Genomic DNA, 24,615 nt, shown 5'->3' with positions numbered 1-24,615 from the left:
AAACAACATTTCCGTAAGCCACAGGTTAGAGTTGAAGCTATCAAACCAGAGTGAGCACTGGTGAACTCTTTTGGGGCAATAATCACTCCTGTGCTGTGTCCAGCAACACAAGCTCCACATCAGCAATGTTTTTGCTAGAAGTAAGGGCTCCATTCACCTCAGTCTCCTTCAAGGTCCAATGAAGCAACAGCTCTATCCAGGATATTCTACTGCCACAACAACCCAAGTTCTGGATGTTCCTCTGTTGCTTACAGTTACCAGAAACGTTAAGTCTGAAAGGTCAACTTCGAAGCAATGAGACGACCAACTCTGTGGTTCACATTGTTTGAACATTTATTGCAATTCAGTGTCAAAAATGTTTTACAAAAATACATTACTGTCTGCACAGAACAGATGTAAAAATCAGAGCTGAACATGCAAGGGAAGAAGAAAAAAAAGTGCAAATTTATAATGGAAGGATTTTAACCACACAATAATATTAAACAGAAGTCTTATATAAGGGATGCCTTTCACTTTGTATCATCTCTAGTTACAGCTTTAAGGAAAAACAAAGCAGTACACACACTCCCTTCCATATGTAAGTAGGTATTTATAATTACTGCAGATTAGTTCCTAAAGATGAGCATATTTGCTGTTTCAAATTAAAATGTTCTCTTGGTAGCAGACCCGTTAGCATTCTGTGCAGCACATGATGGCTAAAGCAAACATGCCAGTTCCACCCTCCCCTGGCCTCCCAGGAGCAGAAGCAGAAATGCTTCGTCAGTGGAGGAGAATCTCTCTCATGTTCAAGGTATTAATATACTACAGACTGCATGTGTCAAGGACTAGATGGATTTGTTCTCCCTAGGGCCAGATCCTGCAAAGCTGATTACCAGCACCCAGTGTCTATCATGTCTCCCTCTGGTGATTTTGTTAAAGGTAGGTAAAGACACTCACACAGCCCAGCAGCCGCACACTGACAGCTTGTGTGACAGTCTTCAGAACCTTTAACAAGCATCATTATAAGCCACGAGCTGAGAAAAGCAGCACAAGCAGAACACCAGAGACCTAAACCTTGTAACAGCAAGTCTGTATCAATCAGCCATCGGCTCCACAGGATGTGTGTTTTTGCAAGCAGGCCTGCTAGGAAGAGTGGCATTTTAGTTTAAAGCTATGTTTTTTTGGCAAAGTGCTGATCTATGGGGAAACTGTGCAATGGGTTTGTAAGAACAACCGCAGAGGACAATGCTGGTTTGCTATCCTGAGCAGGAGAGAAGTGTGAAACAGCACATCTGATTTCCGAGCTTCATAAGAGAATTTGAAATGTTCCTGCTCTACATCATGTTTTAGCTACTAAGGGTCAAGGAATTTTCTGGGCAGGAAAAGCTGGTTTAGTACCTGAATATGTTGTAGGAGGTGACAGCTTAGCAAAGGTAACTGAAGTCAAACAGAAATGGGAACACAAACAGTTCAAACCCTGGGGGCAAAGAAAAAGAATACAAAAGATATTCCCATATACAGAAAGTGGCAAGGTGCAAATAAATGTTTACATACAAAGCAATATCTTCAGAGCAATACAAGCCTTCCTAAGCACTTTACAAACTAAAAGGCTCTAGAAACTCCCACAATTAAAAAACAGAAACCCAAACAATACAAGAGGAGGTACACATTTCATGATCAATCTTTACCATACCATAGTTAGTATAAAGGGCTTAAGGTATGTACAGCTGAAATTATGCCTCTTGAAGTGGCTGTCACATTAAAACAAACTCCAAATGCCTGCCTCTTCTAGAAAGCTGAACTGCAATCTCTGGGATCTCTCCCTTCCTAAGCCGCCTCCTTTCCCTGCATGGATCTATTTTTCCTATTCACAACACCATGTTCTATACTGCTGCACTGGTTAACACATCCTCTGAAGATAAAGAGATTTCTTTGGATATGCTGGCAGGAAAAAAATAAAAGAAAGGAAAAACATCCTCCTTCCAGTGACTGGAAGGTGAAATGTCATTTGAAAAGAACATTCTATTTCCAAAATACAAGTAGAAGTCTGTTTTCCCTTCACAACAGCTTTGCCACCATTGTCTTAAAATAAAGAGGTCCTTTTTGCATGAGAGCAGCCTCAAACCATCCAGCCTGGAAGCCCCTGTTATCACTGTCAGTTCTGTTACTTTGCCATCCTCAGCCAAGCAGATGCCTTTGCACTGCTACAATACTGATCGCTTTGTTTGTAAATTGTTGGACTAAGGTATTTGGATGCAACAGCATTTCATTTGAAATACAAGAGTATTGAATTCACCACAACATCTTCCTGTACCAGCCTTTCAAGAAACAATGAGTCTCCCAAAGAGATCAAGGCCTCATGTGACTCTTGCTGTAGCAGAAGGGTAATGACTGAGGCAGTAACTGAGTGAGGCTTATTCTGTTTCCTTTTGTTTAGTCCATTTTGTTCTCCAGCACAGTAGTTGCTTGGTTTTCTGCTGCTCTGGACACAGACAGCAATATCCCAGGACCTCACAAGAGCAACACACAAGTGTTTGTATGTATTAACAAATAATCTTCACCTCCTTGACCCTTTAAGGTTATATAGTGCTAATAAATAAAACCTCACCTCTAACTGAAGCTTTATAAATAGGAGCCTCAGTTGCACATTATGGTGTGAGCATGACCTGTGTACTCTATGTCCTCTGCCCAGAGACAAGTCTTTGCTCAAGAGCAGTGAAGGGCTGATAGAGACAATGGGTAATGCTCAGACATTCCCAAAGCATAGCTAAATGCTGAGATTTTTGTCTTGCTGTGCAGGGAATGGACTAGGCTGGATTCAAATCTGAGCTTGAAATTCACCCAGTGTCACAATCTCACAGTGGATGTTACCTGCTAAGCATGGACTCAGACTAGGCAGAATCCCCCAGCATTTCATAGTGAAGTAGCATTGCCTTCCCATCAACCATAGTGAAGTTGGCTCACTATGGGTGGCAAGACAATGGAATAAACCCACCCTAGGTCAGAGCTGGAAACAGATGCTGCCAAGGGGCACAGGTCCTCTCACTTCTAGAAAAAGGAGCTACAACAATCTCCAAATACAGTGGCAGTACTTCACTCACTTCACTTGCATGTTTCTGTCCTTAATATCTTCATTCACAAAGCCAGATTTCAGCCTCATCTACCCACTGTATGTATATGAACACACAGTGTGGGAATGAAAACAAATTGGCCTACTTCACTCAAACATCCCTCCAAACAAGCACAAGTTCATTTTTCCAAGGTAACAGCTTTTAAATCACTTTCAGTTGACATGAGTATGATTAGCAGGCTTATGCTTTCCACCAGCAAACTGATGGATGGGCTTCAACACCAAGACAAAGCTCCCTATGCTGCACGTGTTTTCTCCTCATCTCTGGAGAGTGCCAAGCTCTGGGCCATGGCTAAGGGTGCACAGGCTCACAGAGCAAAAGCTTGGTTGGTTGGGTTTGCTGTTGGAAGGCAGAAGGGCAGCTCTTGTCAGCATTTTCCTGGTTTTCCTCCCCCATTCCCCAGTGCTCCATTTAAGGCAGCTTTTTTTCCCTTTTTGCATCTCTTCCAAGAAAATGCAAAGTGATTTAGTTTGCAAAAATGCAAATACTGTCAATTTTTAATATAAACAGCTGCAGAAAAGTGTGGAAAGTCAGTTATAAAAATGTAAAAAAAGGAACAGAATAGTTAACAATAATTAACTCAAGTAGTTCTTCCTGAATTGTCCTGAGTACTCCACTTCCTCACAGTTCTTTGTACATAGTCACATAAATGTTTACCCTTCCAAGGTATCCTGCTTACATCAGCACAGAGAAAGTGCTATGCAGGAAATCTACTGGCAAACAGTAAAACCCTTCCATACCTTGTCAGATATGAGCTGGATGCTTCAAGCTCCACACGAGGGAAGAGCAAAGCATTGTGTGCAACAGAGGAGATGTTGAGCCAGATCATGGCCACAGTGAAGTCAGTTTGACCACTTACTCCATAGAACTGAAAGTTTAGCTCTAGGCTGGTGTTAGATGATCCCATAAAGCAGCTCAGCACTGGAAGTGGAAGGGATTAGGCTGGGTCTTTGGTTTTTTCTCTGTGAGTAGCAAAGATGCCAAGTGCCATGCTGGAAATCCCTTGAATACCCCAGTCTTGACTGCTGTTTTTAGGAAAATGCTGACCAGTTTCTTCATGGGGGTTGGACCAGATGACTTCTGAAGTTCTCTTCCAACCATAACTATTCTATGATTCTATGCTGTCTTGCTCATCACCCTAAACTCCAGTAGTCTGAAATGATGCTGCCAGTCCTCCAGTGACTAAAAACCGCATAATTTCACTAGATTGGATGGTCCAGTTCTCCCTGTATTTTACCTGCCCCAAGATGACTGAATTCACTTGACATCAGTGGGAATATAGAGCAGTGTTGGAAAACATGGACTTGAAGAACCAGATTCTAACCTCACTTGGGATTTCAAGCAGTGTATTTAACCTAGTGGAGTTGATACGGCTTTACATGATGAGATTAAATCCAGTCCTTTGTTTGTCTATAACAGAACTTCCTCCCTTTTAGATAATCTTCTTCCTCGTGGTTTCACTTTCCCCTTTTGCTTAGTCTTTCATAAACCCAACAAACTAAAAGAGGATGGAGTAAAGTCTTAGGTATTTATATGGTGCCTATCATCTAGGCATTCAAGCACAGAGCAAGAAAACTAATGTAAAGAGGTAAGCATTAATACAAGAAAAGATGCTTACTATCACAAACATTTCCCTTTAAATCATTGTACAAAATACAAAAGTTCACATTGTACATTGGATTCTTGTTTGAAAGGTACTCAATCTATTAGAGGTAGAAAGTAGTATGTTGCCATTCTCTCTCACAAGTAGGCTAGAGTTCTATGCATTTCAGAATGTGTCCTTTAGAAACAAAAGTTAAACTTGTCACAGGGATATTTTTCATAAATAGTTTTAAAACATCATCTTTATAAATATGTATGCTAAATAAAACCAGATGGAGGAACAGTTCAACAGTCCTAGCCTTGTATTGCTTTCTCTCTATGAGAAACAAACCAAAAGAGTTCTCAAATGGTTGAGGGGCAATTTCATTTTTAACTTCTAAACCCAAGAAAATGAAGGTTTTTTGCCCTGTATCTTGTACTCTGATTCATAAAAAAGGGACTCTGTACAACGTGCTGCTTTTTTACACCAGTCCTACGGAAGTCTGTATTCCTTAAGTGCTGCGCGTCAGTGAGCAACTTCACCTTTCATCTCTGAGATCCTCTTGTTCCTTGACTCAGGAGCTTCGAACAGACATGAATATTTACACTATTTACAAATGGAGTGTCCAAGCTCAGTGGCATAAAGTGTCCTGTAAGAATCGCATAAGCTGCGGTGACCCAAGTTCAAAACCTGAACAAGTTGATAAAGTCTTGCGGCGAAAGTGAGGTGGAGCAAGTCTCCGGGTTGTTGGCTGTGCAAGGGTGATCAGTGCCCTGGGAAAGGAGAAAACAACTCCATTTAGAGAGACTGTGGAAAGGGCGCCAGAGCATCAGCCAACTTAGCACTGCCCCCTGCCAGATATCCTGCTTGCAAGTAGGGCAGAGCCCAGAATAATATTTCTACTCTCCAAAGCAGTCAGAACTGGGCTTTGTGAATTAGGGGCTACTGGCAAGCCACAGGAAATAAAACCAGCAAAGATCCGGTTCATTCTTTTCCCTTTTGCTGAGGGATGAGAGGCTGGAGCCTACCATGAGCAGCACAAGTTTAACTAGAGACCTGCCCTATCACAGCAGCCAGCAGATTTTTGTCTAGGCTGTTCTGTAGCCAGATAATTGTGTTGCCAAGACCTCCACCTCCATGTAATGGGTGGGAGGAGTTGCTGGCAATGCTAAGGTGATTTACTGCAGGCAGCCCTACAGTATGCCCATTTCCCTCCCCTCTGGGCCTTGAAAGCAGCTACTTTTGTTCAAGATAAAGATGGGATCTCAAGCATAGGGGAGTAAGGACCTTAACAGCTGAGGGAGGATTAACATGTAGGAAAACACCAGGTTACGGAGGCAAAGGAACCACAGCACCACAAACCAGCTGCAATCCGACAAAGCACTAGGTGCCCCAGTGCTCCCACCCCAATTGAGTTTACCCCACCAGCACCTCATACCTTCCAGGAGAGGATGTGGCAGTGCCTGCAGAGCTGCAGCGTGTCACCATACTGCTCCTTCCGTGGGTAACACCTTATGAGCTTGAAGTACATCTTCTTCCAATCCAGCTGTCCCTTGTCAGATAAGATTAGCCGTTTGCGAATCTGAAGAGAAAATAACAACTGTAGCAGGTCAAAAAAATAATGCTTTGTTCTTCCCAATTCATGTACTTCTCTCCCTTGCATCCTTATGAGATCCCATAACAGTTCCCGAGAAAGCTCCTGCTCTGAATAGCCAGCTACAACAAGCTTCCTGATGGCAACAGCCTCACCCAATACCATTATCAGGATCTATCCCCATTTCATTAACATTACCATATGAAGCCTGAAACACCAGGAGCTATTTTGTAACTACTTTAGCCATTGTTTCTGGCTGGCCGGACAGGGAGTACAGCTGTATTTAACAGTTTTGGAAGTTCCTTTGCACCTTCACTCACTTGTAGTCAAGGATTTCTCACATTAGCCTGGGCAACACCCATCTTCAAGGGTTCATCCCTTGCAGAGACTGAATTTGAATTAACTTCCCCAGAGTCACTCACAAAGTCAGATTCAGAGTAAGCAAAGAAAGCCAAGTCAGCAGAGAGATGTGGCACATGGTCCCTGAAGTGCTGAGGTCTGGTATAAACACTCCAGACATTCACCTATAAATACAGAGAGGGCCTTTGGTTTTAAGTTTAGAAGATTCCAGATCTGAAGCCCACAACATAAGGACATGGACCTGTTGGAATGAGTCCAGGAGGCCGTGAAGATGATCCTCCTGAGGTTGGAGCACCTCTGCTATGGTGAGAGAGCTGGGCTTGTTCAGCCTGGAGAAGAGAAGGCTTCAGGGACACCTTAGAGCAGCTTTGGCTGCCTAAAGGGGGCCTATGAGAAATCTGGAGATTACAGTAAGTAGTAATGGCTTTAAACTGAAAGAGAGCAGATTTAGATATGAGGAAGAAGTTCTTTACTGTGAGGATGGTGAAGATGCTGGCACAAGTTGCCCAGAGAAGTTGTGGCTGCCCCATCCCTGGCAGTGTTCAAGGCCAGGTTGGATGGGGCTTGGAGCAACCTGGTCTGGTAGAAGGTGTCCCAGCTTGTGGCAGGTGGTTGGACCCTTCCCATCCAGGCAGTTATAAGATTACCAGCTTGTAAAGGGCTAAAGATGTTTGCCTATGGAAACTTGGGTACTGGTAGGGCTGTTTTCCACAGGGCTGTTTTCTGCATAGTCCTGTCACTCACAGAACAGCTCAGAGGGGATTTCCTGCTCTAAAGCATAAGACAGTGCAACTCATCGCTCATGGACCACATCCACAGAGATTCTCTGTGAGGGTGTCAGTCCTGGTGACATCAGGGTCCAGGCTGGAGTTGCCCGCACGTTTTTCCTGCACACGTGGGGAGAGGAGCATGACTTGCAGTTCTTACTACCTGGATTAGGGTTGAAGTTCACCATATGACTAATTCCTCAGGCTCCTGTTTCAGGAATCATTGCTGTGGCATGCAAAGCCCTCTACATAAATCATCATCACAGCCAATCTCATGCCGGCCTGTATTATCAACTTGTGGCACAGCACCGAGATCCAAGGCCAGTCAATTAAGAGTGTCATACCCGTGTGTTCACTTGCAAGTGGGGTACAACAAGCAAGTGCTGGTAGTACCTGTCTGTCTGTGAAGTGGTACTGGCAGAGTTTCTTCCACAGCAGTCGGTCTTCGCTGAGGACTTGCAGGTCAGGAGCCACCTGACCAAGGCTAACCAGGTCTCTCCCATCACTCAGTCGCTGCATGATGTTCAATTGTAAACACAATGGTAGGTCTGTGAAAGTGGTTCCTTTAAAGGCAGGCTGGAAGAGACAGACAAAAATAGAGCTCACAGGAAGCTTAAAACCCAAGCAATTCTAGGCTGCAGCAGAGTTACTGCTTTCTTAGCATTGTTCTTCCCACAGAGAATAACGCTGTAGTTGCCTCTTTGAATAAGGAGACATTTTACAGAGGTATTTAACCCTCTGCCTCACAACAGTTTGAAATACCTTCAAGGATGAGGCCATGTACATGTAATACAGTAGTTAGAAGCAGAGTTGCAGTTCAAGCCTCTTCTTCCCCTTTTTGTGCATCCCACAACCATATTCATGAGCCTCTGCTCCCAGGAGCACCACCATCAACTTTCACTACAGCAGGACATTGGCTGCATCATAGTATCAACTATAAACCATCCAGGTCTCTCCACCATGAGGGAGATCAGTATTGCTTCTCAAGTTCAGCCTCATGTTACACATATTGCTGGGAATCTCATGCTCTTCTGACATGTGTTTTAGCTTATGTTGTCACAGGACCCTGCTGTAACCACAGCAGTGACTGATGAGTACCCACAGCAGGGTTTTTCCCTGCATGTCTTCCCAGGTCACCGCTGGCAAGACTAACTTTGTGAACACTTGAAGGACCTGCCCCTTTCCCATCAGCTGCAAGCATGGCTTTCCAGGCTGCTCGGCCACACCAGAGCACATTCTAGCCCACAGAGACAAAAGCCACCTTCACACCCCATCCATCTTTGCCTGGTCTACATGGGGTGCAGGACTGTTTTGCAAGTCATCACGGTGGCACAGCTCCAGGACAAATTGACCACGATGGATCTGCAGGCCCTGCACTTGGGGAAAATCCAAGGCACACATGGGAGCAGAGCATCAGCAAGGACCACAACCCAGACTCCAACTGCTCCAAAACCAGCCCCAGCCTTATTAAGGCAAACAGCAGCTTTTAGGATTAGGTCCCAATGAAGAAACAATGTTAAACAGATGTGCCAAGTTTATCATTTACCCTGTACAGAGATGCTGCTATTTTAAGTCACAGAGTCACAGCACCCATCTCACAATTGGCAGAGCTATTAACTGTTTCAAACAAGAAGCACGAGGCCCACCATCAGCAAGGGAACACTGCATGAAGCTGCTTTTAATCATGTGGTTCCATCTCCAGTCATCCCATGTGAAACTCCACAGGCACAACAAGTATGTGTGTACACAAATAGCTCCCACCTTCCCTTCAGTGCCCTCATCACCAGCCTGGCCAAACCATGCAGCACTGCCCAGCACCTGCAAGTGCCACGGCTTTTCAAATGCATCATTTCTGGCCATCTCCACCAGCAACAGGCCTGAAAGAAACGCCCCAGGAGTGGACTGTCTCTGCCATCTCCAGAGGACATTTCTTCCCATGACAGCCTGGGTCATATCTTGGGGTAAGAAGAATGGAGCCTTGGATCACATTCATTGATCTGCTTTCCATTCTCCTGCACTCTCTACATATAAGCTTTGCTAGGGCACAACACAAAAGGCTAAGCTCAGAGGCTCAAAAAAGCCCCAAACCTTATGCTTATGTCTTATTTCTGAAGAAACAAGAGTGACTCAAGCAAATCCTTATACAGGTTTCCTGAGTCAGGGCCAAAGACTTATCTGCTACTTCTTTTCCCTCAGTACTCCTTTCCAGGACTTTCGAACATTACTTATTTTGGAGAAGGAACACAGATGAGATCAGAGCAGTTCGCTGTCACTTTCTGGACAGAGTTGGTTTTTTGTTTTAAAGCAGCTCTAGCACACAATATTTTGCAAGTTTCTTTATTTTAAAGGTTTGGGTCTTGGCTGTTACAAGACATTTCCCCCCTCCAGAAGCCCCAGAAGCACTCAGTGCACTGTAAGCAACTTGCTGCACAGAGCTGAGCTTGTTCTTCCTTCCTCTAAACTCAGCTGGTTTTGCTCTAACTTGACCTGAAGTCATCTTCAGGGGTGTGAAATTTGTTTTGCAAACTCAACATCTATTTTATTTTAGAAAAGTGCCTGTAAACACACATGTAAGTACATAGAAATGAGTTCTGTTCATAAGCAATGTTTTGATGCGCTTTAGTCTGTTTAGACAGAGCTCTTTGAAATGCTTGTCTGTCCTTTATGAGCTCCTAAAGTAGAGGGAAGCAACACTCAAGGCAGCAGATGTCCAGGTGAGCTGAGCCTGACAGTGGCCAGGCACAGGGCAGCTCCCCAGCTCATGGACCTGCTGTGACCCAGAGGCACCCCACAGTTGGGCCAGTGCTTACCCTGCAAGGCCCATCCCAAAAGCTGCTCACTGGGAGGAACAGCAGGTGGGGACTCCCTGACCACCATCAGATAAGGCACTACTGCTTTTGCAACTCTTCAAACTCCCCAGAGTTCATCTCCTGTGTCCTGTTGCCTGCATCACTTCAGGGAAGGACTGGAAATCCTTTCCTGGTGTTCCCAGGAAAAGTGATGAATACAGTCCCTTTGCTTCATCCTCTGCAAACGCCTCTCTGGTTAACCCCCCAGAGAAAAAGGTGCTCTTTATATTCTCCTGAGCCATGCCTTCATCTGCCCAACCAATTCCACAGTCCAGTTCACTACAAGAAGTCCCACTAGGGGCACACCAGAGATCAGCCCTGGGGGAAAGCTTGATCATTCCTGTGAGTAGGTATCCATTCCAAGTGGAAAACTGTTTAGACATGGTCCTGGGCAACTGGCTGTAGATGTCCTTGCTTGGGCAAGGGTGTTGGACCAGACTACCTCCAGAGGTCCTTTCCAACCTCAACCCTTCTATGATTCTGTGAAATGGGGCAAATTCAGACTATTCTCATGCAAAACCAGGTTAGGAATTTCTCAATACATCTTTCCCATCCACACAGACACTGCTGAAAACACACATTGTAAAAGCAGGACGCATCCGGCTAGAACAGGCAGCTCCAGACTACTGGAAGAATCACTGATATTTTCAGCCAGGAAGCACAAAGTTGCACAGCTCTTTGGAAATTTGCATTTAATTTACAGATTGAGCAAATCTAAAACCCTCAACTATCTGATAAACAGGATTTGATGACAATGTCTCCATTTCACAAAGACTGAGTTGACTTTTTATACTGAGGCTTAGTCCCTAAAGACGCTCAAGTGGGGGAGGTGGTTTCCTACCCAGCTCTGTTTGCACATTTCACAGCCATTAAAGAGTCAAACCACAGGGTCTGTGACCAGTAACAGTGAGCATGATCCTGGGTCATGTACACTGAGTTTGATTTAAGGGACGCAAATAATGCCAGGAATGCATCCAGTTATTTTGGCAACTCCAGGTCCTTCCCCAGCACTCTGTGCTTGCACTTGGGAGTACAGTGAGATGCACTCACCTAAGTGAGAGCTGCTACATGAGAAGGTTTCACAAAGGAGCCATGTTATTTTTAGCTTTCAGGATTTGTGCTTACCCTGGTGATCTGAATGTTGTTCAGTTGCTGCTGCCAGTGGAGAATACTCTCCATCCTGTGCACCCACATGTTGATGTTTCCAACCAGGACAGACTTGCCGACCCGTTGAACTAACGTGCAGAGGGATGTATAGAGGGTCTGCAGCAATTCCCGTATTAGCCTGATGTTCTGCTGATCTTCAAGGACTTTGGAAGAACAGGAAAGGTTAAAACTGGAAACTGCCCAGATCATTTCCTAAATCTACACATTCCTCAGGCAAGTCAATTTATCTGCTATAACCCCACAGGCCAGGAGAGCCAGCTTGTGCTTTTCTTTTTAGAGGAAAGCACTTATAACATTAGCCAGGCACAGTAGGTTAGACAACAGATGGAAAGTGATCCTCCAGGATAAGCAGATGAAGTATCTGCCCTTTCTGCATCACTTCCCATTTCCCACCACTGGCAAGCAGCCAGTTTTCCCCTCTGATATCCATGTGTACCTCTTCCCCATCTACCTCAGCTGATGTGCAGGGAGACAGCTCAGGATCTCCTTTCTCATTATGTATACACACACTAAGAGGCTCCTCTCAAATCCCAGCCTTCAGACAGAGCTAGAGCATCAGGGGGGGAACTGCCACATGTCAACCATTCAGCCCCCCTAGCAGGGTGAAGACAGCTCTGGAGCTTTCCTTCCCTCTGGAGCAGTGGGAGCACTTGATACAGCAAACTGGCAACAAGGCGGCAGCAGAGGCTGCAGATAGGCCGGGGGCAGGAGCAGCCCATCTCTTCTGCAGTCAGAAATAGGACTCAGTAGGATGCAGAAGGGGTGGTAGCAAGGAAAAGGAGGAATCACCTCAGATACCTACTGGAACACAGCCATTTCCCACTCGCCCTCTTCTCCAGTCCTTCCCTGAGGGAAAATGGAACTGCACTACAGAAATAAGCAAAGGTGTCCCTCTTCACCCAGTGTGTATTGCCTGGCTGTTCTCAAGGATGTGGTTCACACAGGACTGCAGATCAGATCAGATCCGCCTCCTCCTCCCCTCCCCACTCCTGTCTCTTACCTTTCTGCACCACCTTCTCCAAAATGTTCATGTAGTTCTTCTGGGCAATGCCGCTCAGTGACGTCAGCTGAGACTTCGCTATCAGCTCCAGCAGCTGGGGATAAAAATAGAGGTTGCAGCCTTAGAGCACAGAGATACCTTTCTAATCTTGACTCCTGGTCACATGACACAGCAAAACAGTCCACGGACTTGTTTGCTGCTGGAAAATAAAAGGGAGATAGAAGGACAGAACAAGCTAATGCAAAGGGGGAGGAGAGCAGAGGCCAAATAATTAAACCCACATTGAAGAGGGGGATAAGAGCATTCTAATGATCTTTAGAGGGGGGAGAGAACTTGATTTCATGGTTCAGAGACGCAGAGAAACCACAGAGCAGTGCTGAGGCTGGCAGCCTCTGTTCACACCGAGAGAACAACGAACAGCCAACGTCACTGTCCTTCACTGGGGCATAAACAAGCCCTGTCATGAGGGAACACGAGCGAATGCCTGTTTGGATGGGGATATTATTGATGGAGCATTAATGAGAATCAGACTCCACAATTTACGTCAAGCTCCTGGGTTGCATGGGTTTTGTCAGAGTGCTGTCACCATGGCAGAAAGGTTGAGCACTGTATTAAAAACAGCCTCTTCCCTTCAACAAACTCCTATTCCCCCCAGGTTTCCTCTCCTGTTCATCTCTTACAGCTGAAACACCAAGCCACCTTTCCCCATTTGTCCTGTTTACTTGTTAACCTCCCCTAATGGAGGTCTTGCTTTTACTTTCCATTAGGATTAGTTTCCCATCACTGATCTGAGTTGTGTACAAGGTGAAGACTGAATTTGGGCTGCAGATGCTAAAGGAAGCACTTCCCACAGGGAAGATGCCCTCTTCTCCCCAGCTCTACCACCACAAGAACAGCTGTGGAAGTTCCCTATGGGTAATGCACTGCAGAACATGGGTCCTGTGATCTTCCAAGCCTTCCTCCCTTCCCCCAGCATTATATAAATACACAGGCCATCCACGTGTCAGTCCATTTGGTTTGGATGTACACAGCCTTCTGTTTTAATTTAGAAAGGAAAGGGAAAACCTTTTATGCTACAAGTCAATCAACACGTTACCACATGACTAGCTTATTAATCCTTTATCATCTGCAGCTACAGTATCCAGTTGCTGGCACTGCAGAGCCCAGCAAAGGTGCAACTACTTGTGTCAAGTAACTAAGATGGCTTTTGACAAGACTTGATAAGTCATGAGCTGAACTGTTTGCCCTGCTCTAAGAATGACAGGAATGCATCCAAAAAGTCACCGGCAGCTTGCCATGAAGCAGGGAGCTGGGGAGAGGTGTCAATGCAGTCATTCGCCTGCTCTGCTCACATGTGACTGCCACTTAGGAGCAGTGAAGTTGCCTTGAGTGACTGATCTTCCGTCTGATTTCCAGGCCAACACCACCATCAGATGGATGTGAGTTTACATTCTGTTAATATCTTCTACCTCTCATGACTGAAAGCAAGATGAAAAAAAGACCTGTGAAGGGCAGGCTGCCTGTTTTCTTGGCTCATTTGGAGGGAAACAAGAGATGGAGGAGTTTGGTAATACTTGGTGCACAGGCATCAGTGGATCTTCTTGCTGTATCAGCTAAACTGAGACAATAACTAGATACTCTTAAAAACAAGGCAGTTTGCAAGATGCTCAAGATGTTTTATAAGAAGTCTTTTATTCATTTTTAAATAATGGAGGAATAAGTAGCAAAAAATATCAGTGCCCCAAAGTGGTCTGTAATACTCTGCTTACACTGAACTGTTCAGCCTTTAGACCTTGATTATAGTGATCAATTCACCAGACTCCATCTGTACATTAGCCACACATGCACACAGATTAGCTCTTCTGTGCATGAACAACTGCTGTCTCCAGACTGCACCATTCTGGAACTGGCACAGAGACAGCTTCCTCCAGGCTGGGTGTTAGCAATGTTGTGCCCATTACAGAAAACACCAAAATGCACCCAGTGATAAGCATCACGTAATGCAATACTGTAGGAGTGAGATGCCAGGGCCATTCTTTGAGAACAAGGATAAAAATCTCAGTTTCTTGAAGAATGGCTAAATTAATTTTGTCCCAATTTAGCAAATGAACAGATTCAAATTTGCCCTGTCTGTGTTTAGCTAGGTTCAATTTATGTTCAGTGAACCAGCTTAGATATCACGTGTCACCTCCCTTCCCCTGCAGCAATAAACACAGGATGAAATTCCATATGAAAACTATGTTGTGAATACTTCTAGGACTGCTCCACAGGGACTGCTGGCTGAAGCAACCGGCTTAGCTCTCCAAACCAAGACACTTTTTATTCTTCTGTGCTCATGTAATACACAAAAACCAACTAAACAATACAGTTTTATCCATGCCCCACATGCTCCAGTGTATTGGAGGGTCTTAGCCTTGGCACAGACCCAGAGTATGTTCTCTTAATGGACTGCCAAATGGGGGTCTACAGCATTATAAAAGGTAAATCAATGTTGCCACTTGCATAAAACAGACCAAGAGCAGACTGATGAATTCAGATTAATGCTGGGTAGGGTAAAAAGGCTGGAGAGCTGCAAGCATGTGTTATGATGCAGTTGCATTAAGTCCAACCCACGCGCAACTGAGAGGGACAGATGGTAGGAGAGAGTGCACAGGGAAAGGTTAAGAGCAATTTTAAAAGGCCTGCTTTCAAAACCACTAAGTGATCACATTCCAGCCGATTGCAACCAGGCCTCAGAAGCCTGCGAGACCTTCAGAAAACAGGGCATTAAAGCCCATTTCACTCTTTCAGCTCCTCAGAAGTTGATAAAGGTGATCTGGTAGCTGCCCCAGAAAAATCCTTCCTACCATCTCCCCCACATTTTGTGTGCTCAGAAGTCTGCCAGAGGCACAGAGGAAGGGCAAGAGGTGCAGTGGGCTACTCCAGAGCCTCTGCAAGCTGGCAGGAGGCAGCATCTTCAGCATCAGCGCAATAACCTGCTCAGTTTCTCACAAGTGATAGGGCTCCTGCCCAAACCCCACTAGCAGACAGCCTAAAGCAGCTGGTACAATGAGCCACTCAGCTCCACAAGCAGAGCAGGTCCTTCTACCATAATAAGGGAAAAACCCAGCAAACACAACACTGCCACGTGGCAGGGAATAAAGTCCCCTGTTTCACGACCATAGGAACACATCACATGAGTCACATACAACAACTACTATGCACAGATTTGCTTAGACCTGCTACAGCCAGATGGCCCTTGTACCACTGTCTCCATTCAACACCAGGCTGCATGGGCAATCCATACCCCAAATAACCCACAGCTATGGGCTTATAGCACAAAGAGCCAAACCCCCTCCCCAGCAGGCCTGCTGCACCCAGCAGATGGGTGCAACCTTGACTCAAAAAGGGAAATGATTTGCAATTATTAAAATCACAAGTCTCAAACCACTCAAGTGTAAACCTCCTTTAAATACCTCAAAGCAGCTATAGGGAACCTGGATTGCATCCTGTGGGGATCCACAAGCTCCTCCTGGTTGGGGATTATGGTTCCTCACATCTGTACAGCTTAAGAAAAATGTATTGCAATGAAAGATTGCTCCTCCAGCCCCACCTTGCTCTCACAGCCCTTCAGTTTGTGGCTGAAATGTCACATGGGCTTTCAGCTTGGACGTAGAGCAAGAGCAGGGCAAGTTATAATGATTTACAGCACAGGTGCTGACAGATCTCCATGAGACAGCATTGAGCTGATTCTTTCAGCACAGCATAAATTCAGGACTCCTGGAGCTAACTGCTATAAAAATATAACAAATATAAGAGACTGCTTTAGCAGGCTGCACATTATCTAGATCATGGTATTCCAGAACTGTGCCCATGTCACTCAACCCAACCCAAGCTTTTATGATCAGAAACAGCACCTTCCCTTGAGATATTAATGCACGACCATCCTATGGCAAACCTTTCTGAAGGAAGCAACCTGTAAAACCTGTCATCTGAACAGTGATCCCAAAGGAGAACAAACAACTGCTGGGCTGTAGGTACTTGTTGTTTTTGCTGATATTACTTTTGCTTACATAATAGTTCCAGCCTTTAAGGCCAGAGAAACCAGGGCTGCTTTGAGATCAAGAACAGTTTGGGTCCTCTGTATAAATCACACAGTTCTTTACTAGCTCTAAAACTTTGTCCTGTAACATGTAGGCAGATGGTATAGTTTAAAAGATCAACCAGAATCAAGTCCTAGCACCAATGCCTAGACTTAGCACTTCCAGCACTGTATCATCAGACTGTCAAGATGAGATTGATGTTGGAAGAGAGTTTTTTCAGTTATATGAACTCAGTGGCTCCATGTATACCTGCCAAGCTTCCTGCAGCTCAGAGGTGCCCATTTGATCAGTGCACTGTTAGTATTACCTTGGGAGTATCTTAAGCAGCAGACACTTATGTATGACAAGAAAATCAGCACCAAAACCACTGTAGCACTTAAGTTCAGAGAAATTCAGAAAGGAATGCTTTGAAAAAGACAAGCTGATGCTCAGCCTGAAAGCCCATTTTGCTGTCAGCAGTGATGTAGCAATTTCTCTATAAGGCAAGTTTGCGTGTAGCCAGCAGAACCCCAAGCCTGCAGCTGTTTCTCTCCTCTTTTCTCCTACAGACAACCTCATATTCTTCCCCAGCCTTCAACTCTAAACTTCCCTCCTTGGAAAGCATTTGCTTGATGAACTAAGTAGCGTGACATTAATCAGATACCCCAAGCAACGGGTGGAACTAGAGAGAACAAGGGAGGGAAAGGAAAAATGTTATGCCTGCCAATATTCAAAGGCATTTTCCATGTGACAGTCTGCTCATCTGTGTGCTCTAGGAGGCCTGTGATTTGCAAAGGACCATAAACAAGATCCACATCTAGGCAGAGCTGTTTGTGAGTGAATCTGGCCCCTAAGGCACTTTATGAGCTACTATCCACCGGAGACTTGGCTGATACAAGTCTTTCATTTTAAGAAGCCAGTTTTCTATTTGATCCATGGTACCAGGTTTAATACCTCCTTTAATCTGCCAAACCACAAGTCAGCCTCAATTAGGAAGCTTCATACTTCTCAGTAGTGCCGTATCCTTAAAACTACTGAGGGAAAACTATTCTTAAAAGCTCAGAAGAGAGGCAATCTGAAGAAACAAGGACACATGCCGACTTCCATACAGAAAACTGCTGTTTTGGACACAGCAGATCAGGATGCTTTCATGGGAAAAAGGGGAAGAAGGTCAGTCAGAGCCTCCACACCAGACCACACCAACCTCACTGAAACTTCAGTGCACTATTCTGCTCAATCATTGCAGTCCCATGCAAGATACCTTCCCAGGCTGACAGAGGCTTCCACAGGCTCCTTGTCACCTAGACAAACCAAGGTGAACCTGCTCAGATCACTTCTTCCTTAGACACTTCATGACATTTGACTCAAAGGGAAAGCAATACCAATGCTGCTTGCTTCAGAACCTAAAACCTGAACAGCTGGTGCCTCACCAGTGATCAGCTGCTGCTGAGATGTGAAAAGGAGCTGTTTATAAACAGCCTCAAGTTAATAACAGGGTTTTTTTAAGCTTATTGAATTCCAAACCTTGATAAACATCTGAAATTCAAGATCAATTTGCAGATCACATGCACATAACATACAAGCATCCACAGTCCTTGAGACAGTAGCTCCACAACCACTACCAACCCCCTCAGCCACACAGAGCCAAAAGACCTGTTATGCAAAGCCAGAGTATGGGAAACCTGGGGTTGATGGCTCCTTCCTACCAACTAGTGGTGTCAGGACTAACCAAATGCTTCACCCACTGAAACTACTGCTACTCACACAGTATTTAGAGCAACCATGATCCTTAGCAGAGAAGAGCAGTGCCTCCAAGAGGTTTAGCCCATCCTCTCATTCCCAAAATGCTCAGCTCCTCAGTGTTTTCTCCTTTGTCATTTCAAGCAAGATAAAGCTATACAGCCCTCATGGAGCTGAGGCCTTCTGCACAAAGAGATTCCTGCAGCTCTATGGCTTCTGCAGAGAGCCCATGCTCCTTTTGGGGGCTACAGAAGTTACACTTAAGCTGAACTGAGAAGTCAGGGATGAAGTGCTAAGTTTTTTGGGTTTAAGAAGTGAATTTCACAATTGAAAAGTAGTAGGAATGCTAGGCTAAGGACAGCCCATCACCTATGTTACCACCACCTATGTACCTCTCCATTTCAACAGATCAAAGAGGAGGTTTTGGGCATCTATCAACACAGCTACCATCAACTCTTCACGCAGCAAAGCACAACACCCCCTCCTTTCATGCCTGGGCCTCTCTTAGCAAGTGCTTCCTATCACCCAATTGCAGCTCAGTTCAGAACCAATACCACCATCACAGCGAAATAAACCCTGGCCTTTCACTCACCCTCACAACATAGTTGAATCTCCTGGAGTCCAGGATAGCACTGGAGAAGTCAAGTCGGTTGAAGGCTTCCCCCAAGGTGCAGTAACCATGGCGCTGAGGAAAAAAAAACAGAGTCTGGGTCATGTTTTGGCCAATACGAGTCCAGACAGCATCAGGTAGATGTGACCCAGGGCAACCTCAACTGAGCAAGCTCCTGGTTACAAACCATGGGAGCAGCTTGCAGCTGGAGGAGGCCTCCCACAGAGCCACACTCACTGACATCAGGAATGGGCATGGCCAGATGTAGGTTAAGGTATTTTCCTCAACAGTGACCTGAGATCTGCTCATGACCCATGAGTTTACTGGCAAGAATGAACCACACATTCCCATGGTTCAATATATAGGGCAAGTTCAGAGCAGTCTCATACAGCTGCTTCTCTCCACGAGCGCAAGCAAGGCGTTGTGATGAATTCCAATGATTTTCCATGTTAGGACTGTTCTGGGTGAAAGCCAAGAACAGTATTATGGCTTGGTCTGCAAATGGCTGGGTTTTGGGTTGGTTTTTTTAAACTGAGGGAAGCAAACAAGTCATATTTTAAACACATGTACAGCAAGCCCTGGCTCCCTGATTGGGGCTTAAAATCATTACTGAAATTCCAACCACAAGCCAGATCTTCCACTTATCTCTGAAGAGCTTCTGCTGATTTATATCAATACAGTATCTCCCACTGTGTGGAAAAAAACACAGCAGAAAAAGGAACAAAGAACCTATGGAGGCACTCACCTCTTTTGTGCTCCCCTTGTGAACATAGATCCACTTCTCTTGGTGGAAATCTGTTTGGACAAAGACATTTTGCTCAGTTACTCTCCCACCTCAGAGGGCTGGATCTCTGTTCTGCTCATAACACTCACTGTCCTTTTAGTGCAAATTAAGTTATTTTGCGTTTACACCATCTGCACTTGAAACCAAATCTCGCAACTTGCTAAGCTGCTTGGTTTCCATACTCCTTCATTTGAGACTGCAGCTCTGAGCCTTTAGAGAGGGCTTCTGTTTCAGTGACACAGCTCAAGACTCTAAATGTTTAATCTGCCAGCCACAGATATACCATAGCACCTCCTCTTCTTTGGTCCCAGACAGTAAGTGTGGCTGACAGCCAGGTTCTGTTGTTATTGATTTTATTAACTATTCATTACCTTGGTTACAGGCTTGGGATTGAATGTCAAATTTGAAGTTGAGCAAAAATGTCATGAGACACCAAGCATGTGGGAGAGAGCTTTTAGCAGTGAGGTCAGGCTCAGAGGAGCATGCTTGTGCTTGCAGCTAACTTGCTAAAAAAGAAAAACCTATTTGGGACCAAAATTTTCCTATTTCTAATGGCCCCTCCCTTCCCTCAGAAATGGGAGTTGTCCCATCCACTCCCCAAAATAGCTTTCCTGTACCCACCACACACCGACTTGGTTCGCAGTAAAGCCCTTATTGTAAGCAGTTTTGCTGCTCAGTCCTCCTCCCACAGGCTTTTGACACTACTTCCACCACACACTGTCAATCAGCAGCTAGTGTAAGGAAAATTATTCTCCCTGTCCTGCTAGACTTCTTTCCTTAAAGAAAATATCAGACTTCTGGAGTCCTTCCACCTAAGGATGCAGCGATGTCACTACTGGCTGGTACTGTGAGCCCAAGGCCAACCCATCTCAGTTACAGATGTGCAGACCCTGCACCAGGCCCTTTTAAATAGTAGGTCACAGCAGAATCCAGCCAAAAACTGTCATGGTAACATTTGTTTGTTCAGAGAACCAAATACACTGAGGGGCCAACTTCTGGCACCAGCTTCTGAAATCCTGGGGGATGCACAATGAGCTAATAGTAGTGTGGGAATTGTAACTCATTTCCTCTGTGTGTGTTTACATTTGTAGCTCTCACACTGACCTCTAGTACCTATCTTCCAATCAGATCAACACAGACCCCGCTGCCCCTGCAGGCTCCCCCAAGTCCTCCACAGTGCACCATCCAGCCCCCCACTGCTCACTGAGCACAGAGATTTCAAACCTTCCATTGTTTTGGGTGAGCTGAAATCTTATTTCATTTTTCACGCACTCCGCGCACAGAGATAGGATCAAAGCTCGCATTCAGGCTTATAGCCTCCAGTAATGTAGATTAGTGCTCAACATGCATATGGAAGGAAGAATAAATTTAGCTTGTTGTGCACAAGGAAGTCTACTGGGGGGGCGGGGGGAGAACGACACCAAACCCTGGAACTGGTTCATTTGAATGTACCATAGGAAAAAATTACCCTCCTTCTGACAAGCACAAATGACAAATTTGAACAGAACAAGCACAACTCCTCAGAGCAAGGATTATAGCAGGGGCATAAATCTTCACATTAAACTGTATCCAAGTTCTCTACTTAGGTCAAACATGGGCGCAAAGCCCTTCAAGACACTCTGGAAGGCTTCATAAACTGCAAAAACAAGAGATATGAAGCATTTTCCATTGTATTGCAGCAACTCCTCTTAAAAAGAAAGCCCAAATAGACATCTTACATTGAATCTTGGCTTTGTTATTCAGCAGGTCTTTTTTTCTCTTCTTGGCAGCAACATCATAGTTCAGGCTGTTGAAGAGATTCTCTTTGTTGTGATCATCCTTCTTGCAAAAGCTGTGAACGACACAAAGCAAGGTTTCCGTTTATTTCTGCAGTCTGCTCAACACTATGTTTCTGCAAGGAGAGAAAACACAGGTTTTCTCTGGGAGCTCCAAAGCTGCCTCCTTGCAGGCTGCTCTCAAGAAGTCTACATGCAGATTTTGCATCCAGCAATGGTATTCTTAAATGAGCCTCTGGTGTCTCATTTCTGTGCTACGATACCCATAACAAACAGGAACAAGTAATACAGATTGCACAGTTAATGCTGGGACACTACTGGGTAGTATTTTCCTTCCTTTAACCTGTTTAAGAGATCCTGTTTAAGTAGCATTGTATCCTCCTGCTGTAGGTGGTAGATTCCTCTGAGCCATTCAGGCTTCCACAGAAAGACGTATTTAGACATCTGAGGATATCCATATGCACTCAAAATATTTATTAACAAAAGAGTCCCTACAAAACATTCTTTCAAGCTCAGCTGATGTCCAGGCTCAGCTGATGGCTTCCCAAACACCACACAGTAGTGACTATACTAATTAACAGCTAGGATCTCCCATTCAGGACTGCCCATGTGCTTTTGCTGGAGCTCTGCTGTAACTATATGGTTAGAGCAGAGAGCTAAAACCCCTTATTTCCTCCAAGGCCAATGAAAGACTATCTATAAAGAGGATTTGCATCAACATCTCCACATTCTTCAGGCCTGCAAATGAGCAGATCCATGTAGCAATGTGAAACTGGGAAGCCCCCAGGCAGTCCCATCACTGTAGCACAGACCCATGGGGCTGGCAGCACCCACCAGGAGCTTTCACACCAGAGGACCCTGCACTCACCATGCTGCCCAGAGCTGTGGGGATGATGTCTATGTGTGGAGATGCTGTGAAGACAGGAAATGCATGCAAGAGAATGAAACAGACAGCTCCCCCATTGCCCCAGCAGCTCACAGGGGATGGGAGATGGCTGTCTGTAGCACTGAGTTCAAAGAAGGGTCCCAGGTGCACCACTCAGCTGCTGTGGCTGGGACACCCCTGGGGCTCTGGCAGGCCCTTGAGAGTCCCTGCTTTACAGCCCCAGGCAAGCTTCCTCCACAACAGCCATGAGGACCTTCAAACAGCCAGACCACTTCCTCCACAGACCTCATGTTTATACTGCCTCCAAAAGACAACACGAGCACCACACCGGCTCACACCTTACAGCTACCCAGCACAGGCTCCTGCAAGGGAATGAAACCTGGGCAACAAGGCTCCTCATCTCCCCTGTTTGCCATCTGTCAGCACAGCCACACCAGCAGCATACATGGAAACCAAGTGACCGGGTCAGTTTCAGCTCCATGAGGGACCCAGGCCTCTTCCAGATGGGTGTTCTGGTTTGGCATCTCACATGGCTCCCAATGCAGAAGAAACTTCCCTGGCTTCAGAACACCAAGAGCCTCAGCTTCCCCTTCCTGCTCCATGGTCTCCTCAGATAACAGCTGCAGCAACTCCTGCAGGTTCCACCATCACACTGCAGGAGGGGAACAGCAGCAACAGTGCAGGTGCACAGTATTCACAGTAACAGCTCAGGGAGCCTGACAATTCCACCAGCATCACCTAAACCTAAGTGCAGAACATCTCAGCTGCACATCTCCCCCATCCATGCTGCTTTCTGGCAAGGGGACCAAAGCTCAAGAACAGAGCATGGCAGTAAGGAAGAAGCAGGTTTGAGATGTTCAAGCTCACATCCTATCAGAGTTACACAGAATCAATAATGGGTCAACGTGCCCCATGCAGTGGCAGAGCCCAGGCCCAAGAGCACAAGATGGATCTGCTTTAAATCTTATGTGTCAACAGCACACCCCTGGCTGTTGACTTCCTACTGAATGACTCTGTAATCTGAAACCTCCATAACAACAGCAGTGGACAAATTCCAGCATGGAAGGCAGATTATCCCCTGTTTATGTACTGCCAGGTTTCCACACGCTTCTCCAAGACATCTTGACAGGTTGAACAGTTGGATACCAGCACCTGGCACTGCAAAGACCTCAGACTGGGGCCAGTATGTCACCTGCTCACTTTTTAATGGGAAAAGGGGTGTATAAACCTATAGCAAAGCCAGGATTCCCAACACAATCACATTATTATCAGCCATTTTCCTACCTACTTACAAATGAGATGCTTTCAAGTCTAAACTTCATTTTAATTTACAGCTTGCACAAAAGGGAGACCTGCTGCATAAACCTCTTTGCACAACAACAGTGCTGTTTGCTCCATGCCCCTTTGCCATGGACATTCCTAACCCATCCCTCAGCCCAAACCTAACTGAAAACAAGAGCAGCTCTGAGAAACGCTTGGTTCTGACAGGAGCAATCTGGCCGGAGATCACGAACACCCACACTGCTGCACAGGCTTCCTGCCCGCCGCAGCTCGCCGGGTTTGTTGATGCTGTGCAGGCAGATGAGCCAAGCAGCACGGAAGGTACATTACTCACGGGCTGCGCAAGATTCATGGCTTCAAACACATCATCCCGCTCCAGCCCAAGAGCCGGGAAGCCCCAGGCAGGGCTGTTTCATGAGGGGGATAGCCCTAGATCCCACAGAAGAGGCTCAGCGATGCTCCCTGTGGGCTCACCGCCCGAGCCGTGCGGCGGCGACTGTTTTCACCCCCCTCCTTCCCGTCCCACCACCGGGAGGGACAACGGCCTCTGTGTACAGACAACCCGGACCGCCGCGGGGCTCAGGGAGACGGGCTCTGGGTCCATCCCAGACACCGAGCGCCCCCGCCTCAGGGACAAGCAGGCCCGCTGGTACCGGCAGCCGCGCACAGGAGCCTCCCCCGGCCGGCCCTAGCCCGGGCGAAAGCAGCCGCCGCCGTCCATCTTACCGACCCCCCCCCGGCGCCGTGCGGCCGCACCGCGGCGCCCCCTGGCGGCACCGCCGTGAGGGGGGGCAGGAGCGGGGACCGGACCGAGCGGCCGCCGGTACCTGCTGATGTCGCCGACGAAGCCGCCGCTCTTCTCGTCGAGGAAGCGCGTCCATCCATCAGCCGTCTTCACCCAGCTCTGCCCGGGGGACCGCCAGTCCTGCCCCAGGAACGGCATGGCGGAGAGGCGGAGCGGGCCGACACCGGGAGAGGGGCAGACACCGGGAGGAGGAGAGGCTGCGGCTGGATCGCCGCCGGAACCGGTGGGAGCGGACGGGAACGGC

At 46.3% G+C, this 24,615-nt stretch overlaps 1 protein-coding gene across 1 annotated transcript; it reads right to left on the bottom strand.

Annotated features, from left to right (window-relative positions):
* Positions 1–315: 315 nt before the first annotated feature.
* Positions 316–24,615, bottom strand: FBXO32 (F-box protein 32). The gene is made up of 9 exons (XM_034063229.1): positions 24,394–24,615; positions 21,343–21,455; positions 19,586–19,635; positions 18,823–18,915; positions 12,430–12,523; positions 11,388–11,572; positions 7,807–7,989; positions 6,131–6,274; positions 316–5,465 (listed from the first exon to the last, which is right to left on the bottom strand). Exons 1-9 carry the CDS (start codon positions 24,507–24,509, stop codon positions 5,376–5,378), a joined length of 1,068 nt encoding a protein of 355 aa, XP_033919120.1. The 5' UTR covers positions 24,510–24,615; the 3' UTR covers positions 316–5,375.

Source organism: Melopsittacus undulatus, chromosome 1 (assembly GCF_012275295.1).
Source record: "Melopsittacus undulatus isolate bMelUnd1 chromosome 1, bMelUnd1.mat.Z, whole genome shotgun sequence".
NCBI lineage: Eukaryota > Metazoa > Chordata > Aves > Psittaciformes > Psittaculidae > Melopsittacus > Melopsittacus undulatus.
Note: the sequence above shows the minus strand (reverse complement) of the source record. Positions and strands in the feature narration are given on the sequence as shown.